General features: G+C 34.0%; 1 protein-coding gene across 2 annotated transcripts; it reads left to right on the forward strand.

Moving 5' to 3' along the window:
* Positions 1–1,308: 1,308 nt before the first annotated feature.
* LOC132645710 (uncharacterized) lies at positions 1,309–5,169 on the forward strand. 2 transcript variants are annotated; one of them, XM_060362856.1, is made up of 7 exons: positions 1,309–1,431; positions 1,774–2,008; positions 2,437–2,531; positions 2,635–2,715; positions 3,008–3,083; positions 3,168–3,260; positions 4,766–5,169. In XM_060362856.1, exons 2-7 carry the CDS (start codon positions 1,780–1,782, stop codon positions 4,927–4,929), a joined length of 738 nt encoding a protein of 245 aa, XP_060218839.1. In that variant the 5' UTR covers positions 1,309–1,431; positions 1,774–1,779; the 3' UTR covers positions 4,930–5,169. The 2 variants fall into 2 exon arrangements, with proteins under 2 accessions (XP_060218839.1, XP_060218840.1); XM_060362857.1 differs by having other exon boundaries at positions 1,355–1,425.
* Positions 5,170–8,869: the final 3,700 nt, after the last annotated feature.

Consider the following 8,869-nt stretch of genomic DNA (forward strand, 5'->3'; position numbering starts at 1 on the left):
AGTCATCCAGGGAGATAAGGAAACAACCTATAACGCCAACTCAGCTGCCTTCAGCTACTCCTCAGGTGGTGAGTCCAAAAGATGTTACATGTTCTGAGGTTCTTCAATCTAGGACTCCATTACTCAGGTCTATTATGAAGGTTTTTGGTGGAGGGAAATATCGTGTAAGAGAGAAACTAGATCTGGTGATGGTTCGGTATGGTTTTTGGAGTGAAGGAGGACAGTGGTGGAACGAAGAAAGGCGGCGGAGGAATGAGGAGGTTTTTTCTAGTTTGTTGTGGTGGTTCGGTATGGTTTTTGGAATGGAGCAGGATGGTGGATCCGAAGAAAGGCGGCGGAGGAAGGAGGAGGGTTTTTCCAGTTGATGTGGTGGTTCGGTAGGGTTTGTGGTTGTGGCGGTTGTATTATTTTTTTTTTGTTATAGTGTATTTTTTTGTATTCGCTTGTATTTCGAAGGAGAAAATGTATATTCGTCATTTTTTTTTAGTGTATTTCAATGTACTGTTTTAGTATATTTCAATATATTTCAGTGTACTGTTTCAGTATGTTTCGCTATATTTCAATGTATTTCTATTTTATGAAACAGTTTCTGATACATTTCATTGTATTCCATTGTATATATACATATTACAATTTTATATTTCTTAAACAATCAATCATATTTCATTGTATATATTTTTGTATTTGGAAGTATTTTTAAAAGTTTGGAATGGAGCAATTTGGAGAGAGAAACGTGGGTTGTTATGAAATTTCAATCGTCATGCGTGATACATGATTAATTTAATTTGACTTACCATTTAAAACGAAAGAAGAGAATATGTTACATAAATACAGTCTATTTTTACTCTGTCAAATTTTGTATTTTCGTGTATTTCAACAACGCGAATTCTGGCGAATTTTGTATTTTCGTGCATTTCAAAAACGCGAAATACAACCGAATACAATAAAAACTATCAAAAAACTTTTAAATGGAGTGATTTTGATAGAGAGACATTAGCTGTAATGGAACCTCATTAGGTTTGCGTGAATCATGGAACCATTAATACAAATTACCATATAATTAGAAAAAGATTTTTATTGTCATAAATATAGCATTTTCTTACTCAACAGATGCACTGTATTTTGCTGTATTTTACTGTATTTAAAAAACGTGAGATACAATTGAAATACAGCTAAAAGCAGCTACGAATTATAAATTTTCAAGTTATAACTATTAACTTGTTAGAAGCTATTAAAAGATAGTTATTTATGTAAGTTTTACTGATGGAGGGCCAGTGAATTATTCGGTGGGTCAAAATAGTTTTGTAAAATGCAAATTCGAGAAGCTTCACTCATTATCAATATGACACCATATACTAAAAGCACTGTCCTTTTCGTTGTTTCACACAAGGAAGTAGAAGCAAGCAAGTAGCACAAGCTCTCAAGGTCAAGGTGAATTCTTTCAACTGATTTTCTCAATTCTGAATCTTGAAGTAACTACACAGTCTGTTTCAATTGGCTTGTCCTTTCTGCAACTCTTTAATTCCAACTTAGAGCACAAAATTAAAGAATATTTTGATACATTCTAACATATCTTTAATTAACAATTGCAAAATTCAAAAGTTTCTTTGCATTCTTTAAACAAAATTTAAACGGAGGAACTAATATGTATTCTAAATTTCATCTGGTATTAGCTTAACCTGTGACAAAAAATAACATTTGTTTTATACAAGAAGTGAAAAAGCTACTTCCTTTTTGGTGGGGTTTGTTTGTAATGATCGTTTTCTTGAACAGTGAATAATGTCGAAGTTCTTTGGAGGAAAAGACCCTTTTGATGATCCATTTTTCAAGGAACCATTTGGTGGTTGGTTTGGTCGGAACGACCCGTTTGGTGGACAACAAGGCTCTGGGAAGCAAATTACCATTGAAGAGCTAAATCCTGAAGGTGATGGTGATCAGGCTCAGGAAAATTCTGAACCAAGTAAAGACTTGGTTGTTAAGAACAAGAAACCAAGTAAAAATTCCAACGGTTAGTGCTGTTCTTTAACTTAGAGTTCAATTAGCTTACCTGGTTATAGTATATACATAAAATTCATATTTTTCTGTGTGAAATTATAGAATTCATTTTTTTTCCATATAGGTGATAGGTTGATAGCTACTAGTTGAGGAGAGTTTTGGTCTTACTAGAGAACTTTTAATATTATTATTGTTGTTGTTGTTATTGTTATTGTCGTTATTATTAATATTATTATTATTATTTGTAGTAATAGTAGTAGTAGTAATAATATTATTATATATGTATATATATTACTTATAGTTCATACTTTATTTTATTTAGTATGTTGATGATATGAAATGAGCTTGAATGAAAGTGCAAATTCATATAGCCGATCCCAACTTGTTTTGAGATTGATGTGTAGTTGTTGTTGTTTGAATTTTTGTGAATTTAATTTATAGGGAGCCACAGTTTAAGCTACCGCAGAGTTGCTTATGGTGGTTTAAATGGGATGTACTACAGTTGCTCGGAAGGAAGAATGACTGGTCCTGATGGGGTGAGTAGTTTTTATCGGGATCAGAGAAGTAACTACTCGTGCTTCTTGTATGATTATTAGTACATTGTTTAAACAAATTGCAATGTTTTTTTTTACTGCATAGGTGGTTCTAGCAGAAATGAAAGAAGACGATAAGAGGCTTGGCGAGTCCCTGCACACAATATCCAAAGGGATTCATGACAAGGTATTTCTCTTCTTAATAAATGTATAATTAAAGGGCACAGTTCATTGGTCCTCTTTAACTTATTTGTTTATTTAGATATAAACTACTAAACTCTTTTCGAGATTGAAATTCTTCTTTTAGGTGTTTGTCAAGACATCGAATTCTACTAAGTTGCCTTGTTTGCTCTATAATGCAATTACTTTTTTATCTTACAAAAAATAACTAAGTGCCTCGTTTGTTATCCCTCGGTAGTAAATAGAAATTGAGTAGAGATTGTATTGTTGTCCTGATTATATCCGTGAGCTTTATGCAGGGCCATTCTGTCACAAAAAAGCATAGTTCAGATGGGCGAGAGGACACATTGCAGACTTTGCACAATCTCAATGAAGGTATTTCCATTTCAACAACGTGATAGATGCCATGCCTTTTGAGTTAGAGGAGGGCTAATATAATGGTATTTGATTTACATTTAGATGAGCTTGGCGACTTTGAACAAAATTGGAAAGCTAATGCTGATAAGTATTTGCCCGAATGGGATAAGGGTTTCAGCTTGCTGGAGAATCAAGGTAGGTTGTTTGAATTCCATGTCCTTGAGTTCGTGCCATTAATTTCCAGACTTGATACTTGAGAATACACAAACACTGAAATATCGTTGATTTTGCTGCTTCTATCCAGTTAACATGATTTTCCAGTTAACCTAATTGTTCAAATGTTACAGCCGGTGGACTCTCTAGTTAGCTATAATCATATTTCTTTGCACAGGCATTTCATTTTCTGTGTCCAGTTCAGCACTCAACAAAAGCTAATAATTATTTCTTCTTTTAAGAAGGTGATTTAGGGCCTGTTTAGGATGTGGCACCTTTTAGTGTATGAACAGTAACTTTGATTAAGACCATATGAATTGTTTGAGTCCTAGCAAATATTGGCAAATCCGTTCATTTAATCCATGACTGCTAATGAGGCGGAAGAAAACATATAGGTGAAAGGAAATGAGTCCCCAAGTCAGTTTGATAGATGGGACTACTTTTGAACTCTGATAGGATAAATCGACAACAATGTACTTATGGTAAATGATTGATTGAACACAGCTTAGGAGCAGAAGAAGAAAAATGGGTGAAAGAATATGATTCCTCGAGCTGCTTAGCTATATAGGCTGATCCTAACTATATAGGCTGATCCTAACTCCATGACAACATTGTGTTTACTGTAAAAGATTAAAACCACTTGAGATCAGTGCACCCACACAAATATCTCTGACTCAAAAGCTCACCATATACTTATGATTAAAGCTTTGCATTTTCATGTCTAAAACAGCTCTAACTATGTTATTGTATTTCAGAATTTCCTCTAATTGCTAGCGTGTTTAGACATATGAAGAATACTGCCTCTTTTTATATGCTTGTCAGTGTTTATGCTATATTTGATTACGTTAGTTTTCATCCAACTTTTTTATTAAAAAGCAGAAGTAACGTTGACATGCTTCTCCTTGCACATGATACTTCTGAATACCGTTAACGGGTAATAATTAGTACCAGCTCAGTAAGTCCGCTTTGTTTACCAGGGACTCTCATTTCATAAAGAAAATGAGCAAATAGTAGCTGTTTCAGATGAGAAACACTAAACCAGCTATAAGAGTTGAGATTAATCTGAACTTTCCCTGCATGAATGCACCTATCAAAACATAAAGTGCATACTTTACCGAGTACAGAACTTTCTAGCAGCTAGAGTTCATTGCAAGAAGACCATATCTTACATGAAAGTCAGAGATCAAAATCAAGACCGTAACTTTGTGACTGAACTATCTTACAAGAAGACCATTGCACGAAGACCATATCTTACATACTGATGAATGTGCAGCATTGCTGCAATTATAGATGTAACACTTGTTGATCTTTTGACTTACGCAGTTATAGGAAACTATATACAATCTCCTTGTTCCCTGTAGTCATAGAATTTGGACATGCGCATTTTTAACTTGTGTGTATCCTGTAAAGAGTATTATGCTTGTGCTGTATGGTTTTGCACTGATATGTTGCACGAGTAGTTTTGACAGTCTATTCAACATGTGTAGGGTCTATTAGCAGCTTGTGGGATGAATTTGCAAATTGGAAGGGTTTGGGTGGTTGGGGACATCCAGCTCTGGAGTACTATGGAAATGCAGGACTGGTGGAACAAGCCGGTGAATCAGGGGAAAATTCTTCTAGGAGAGCCAGAAGAGTCGTCCCAGTGGAGTAAAGGGATGTTTCTTTTGATGATGAAGTTAATGGGACAACATATATCATCCTACCAGTGTAAACACCTCTTCTATTAGCAGAGCTTAGTGTCTCTTGTCTTTTCGCGTTGAGCATGTTTCAGTGAGATTATGTGTTAAAGACTGAATTTAAGAAGTTAGACTATTAAGGCTCCTGCATTGACCATGTATCACTAATACTGTGTGAGATTGTGATGTCAAAGTCCGCCTCATTTTGCTTCTGATTTTGGTTTGTTTTTAGAAAAGAATTATGTGTGTTTGGATAAGTTGGTTTGAAAATTATATCTATAAGACGAAATGCTTTAGGTGTTCTAATTTTGGTGAAAATTGATAAGCTAAAACCCAATAAACATCTGTCTTTATTAGCTACTGAAATACTCATCAAATAGAGAGAAAACAAGCAGGGAAATCAGTTAAATAAACAAAGGGAAGCACAAATGCAGTACATTTCGGTGCCCTTTTTTGGTTGGAGCTACGATAGTAGAAGAACGTGTTTGGTTTCAAAGCTAAATTAATTGGTTTTTGAAGCAGCAAAAGCACTACAGCTCTTTTTTTTTTTTTGGTAACTAACTCTTTTTATTTATCACCAAGCAATATACAGGTGTACGGAGTATTTTTACTTTTCGTTGTTCGATTTGTTGGACCTTGTCTGTCCAATGAGGCTCTGCTGCTAATGTTTGAAACCTGTAAGATGAATTGAGCATAGGGTCTCTGAGTTGTGACTTACGTCAATGACTCCATATAGATGTTCCATCACGCAAAGGGAGGATTGAGTATACTCATACACCGTTTTTTTTTTTGTTGGTTTCATTAGCCTGACTGACTCTATTCGCGCGTAAAAAGTCATCTATGAGGAGTTTTAGCGTGTTGTACCAAACGTACGATCTCGTTTAAAGTGGAGGAACCTTTTATTATTTTACAATGCATGCTGGCCGGCATTATACACACTGCTGATTAAGGGTGGCAGAATTAGAGGAAGGAAAAGGGTTTCAATTGAATCTCTATAACCAGAAAATTTTACCCAATAATAATATAAAAACATTTTTTATCATATAGAGTATTAATTGTTGAATCCGATTGACGTTAGAGAATATTTTAGTATAGTGGCAAACAGGTTCAACACTGGTATCAGATCATAAATCCAAATCCTCGGTATGACGCTTTAGTATTTTTTGAATCTTCTGATCTCTTGTATGAATTATTGGCTCCGTTAACTGTACATCTGCCTTGCCTTTTTATGTTCTTGGGTTCTTTTTACTTGTCCTCCAATAGAAAAATAAAATATTACTACTGGACAACAAGTGCAAAGGCTAAAAACCGATCAATTACATAGGAAACATGCAAAAGCAACAAGACACACGCAGATAAATTAGAAATAATTTAAGGGGGGTGGCTGTACTTATCGATGTGTGTGTGTGTGTATATCAAGGAGATTTAAATCTCCCCAAAAATTTAAGAAATAAAATTTGTACCGTGCGACGTAAGGGTGTCAACCGGTTTGAACCGGAACCGGACTGGCAACCGGTTATAAAACCAGCCAGTTTTCGGTCTAAAAATCGGAACCTGCCACCGGTTTCGGTTTACCGGTTAGAAACCCGAAACCGGAACTGGTCCGGTTCAAAACGTCCAAAACCTCTTTTTTGTTTATGTTTTTTGTATAGTATATATATATTATAGTATTTATTAGTATATTGTAGGTATATTTACATATGTTATATAAGTTTATAAGTAAAGTTTATATATTTACTGACTAACAGGCTAACAGCAAGTCAGCAATACAACATATACGTGTGTGTGTCTATATATATATATATATATATATATATATATATATATATATATTAAATTATAGGGAAAATACATTAACCCCCCCCCCCAAACGTATAGCTGGATTAATTATGACGCACCCAGCCTTTGCGGGCGACCTATTACCCCCCAATCTACATTTTTCTGTATTTTTATAACATTTTCGGCTGACGTGGCAAAAAAAAAATATGGTGAGTGAAACGAGATATTTTAATAAAAAATAATTTTTAAAAATTTATTTATATTTCACCCACCCCACCCTCCCTCTCTTTCTTCTTCTTTCTCCTTTTTCTCTTTCTTCTTCTTTCTCCTCAACCGCCGCTGCCGTCACACAGCAGCAGCAGCAACAGGCGGAGACGTGGCGGTGACGTGGAGGTGGGGGTGGGTGAGATATTATTAATGTGTTATTTTAATGTGTTAATTTAATTATTAATGTGTTAATTTAAATATTAATGTGTTATTTTAATTATTAATGTGTTAATTTAATTATTAATTTGTTATTTTAATTATTAATGTGTTAATTTAATTATTAATGTGTTATTTTAAATATTAATGTGTTAATTTAATTATTAATGTGTTAATTTAATTATTAATGTGTTATTTTAATTTGAATTATTAAATGAAAAAAAAAGTGGCGGTGATGTGGCAGTGACGTGGCGGTGACGTGGTGGAGAGTGTTGCACACTCTCCACCGTGCAACTGGGATTCATTTATTTTTTTGCCACGTCAGCCAGAAAATGTTACAAAAATACAGAAAAATGTAGACTGGGGGGGGGGGGGGGGTAATAGGTCGCCCGCAAAGGTTGGGTGCGTCATAATTAATCCGGCTATACGTTAGGGGGGTTTTAATGTATTTTCCCTAAATTATATGCTTAAGTTATACTACATATACCTAAAATATAGTAAGAATATACTTATATATATCAATATACTTAGGTTATATGACTTAAACATACATATATATAGTATACATATAACTTAATATATATATATATATATATATATATATATATATATATATATATATATATATATATATATATATATATTTAAGTTATATGTATAATATATATTATAAGTATATTTTTAGTATATTTTAGTTATTTTTCAAGTATATAACTTTCTAGTTTTTAATTTAAGTAGATGTATCATGTATATTATAAGTATGTTCTTAGTATATTTTAGGTGTATTCCTAACTTAATATAAGTAAAAATATGAACACAAGTAAATAGAAGAAAGCTCAATTATTTTATTCATTCTTGGATAATATTTATTTGCAAGTTGTAATTTTTTTTTAACTTGCAAATAATACATGAGTTGCAAAGAAATAGTAGAATAATAAAATCACTAATTCTCAATCATTTGATTAATTTCCCCCATATCATATTCGGTCATGGAGATATCTGCAAAGTCTTCCATTTGGTCCGGTCCACTTGCTATCAAATCTTCAATCTCTTCCTCTTCGCCTTCCTCCGCTTCTAAGTTTTGGTTGCATCGCTCCGATCTAATCCAATCGCGAATGCACACTAGTACTTGCAAGCTAAAGTCGGATAATGAGTGTCTATGGTCTCCAATTTATTGTCTTCCCTGGCTAAATGCACTCTCCGAAGCCACGGTTGATACTTGAACCGTAAGGATATCTCGAGCCATTCTTGAGAGTATCGAATGACTTGCCTTGTATTTCTTCCACCATGCTAAGACGTCCAGCTCATCTAATTCCTTGATATCCACATTTGGCTGCATCAAATAAAAGTGATATTCATCAAAGTTTGCATTACAAGAAGGAGTGGGATGTGAATGTAAAACTTTTAAACCCGACAAGCCCTTTTTGCTACTTTGAGAAGTGGTAGGGCGTGGAGCAACGGGTGTAGCATGTTCTTCCAAATTAGAATAATGAGTAAAAACTTTTCTAAACTCGTCATCAATAGCGGTTTCGGCTTCAGCTAAAGATGGTTGAACTCCCTCTTCAATTTCTAAAAATGTATAAATTTGACCAACCAATGCTTTAGTATAAGACACTTTTAAACAAGAATTTAAAAGAGAACCCAATATAAATAAAGCTGGGATGGGAAAAAATACTTCTTAAATTTTGTTATTATATCAAAAATAGCCGCTTG

The sequence above is a fragment of the Lycium barbarum genome, chromosome 6 (assembly GCF_019175385.1).
Source record: "Lycium barbarum isolate Lr01 chromosome 6, ASM1917538v2, whole genome shotgun sequence".
NCBI lineage: Eukaryota > Viridiplantae > Streptophyta > Magnoliopsida > Solanales > Solanaceae > Lycium > Lycium barbarum.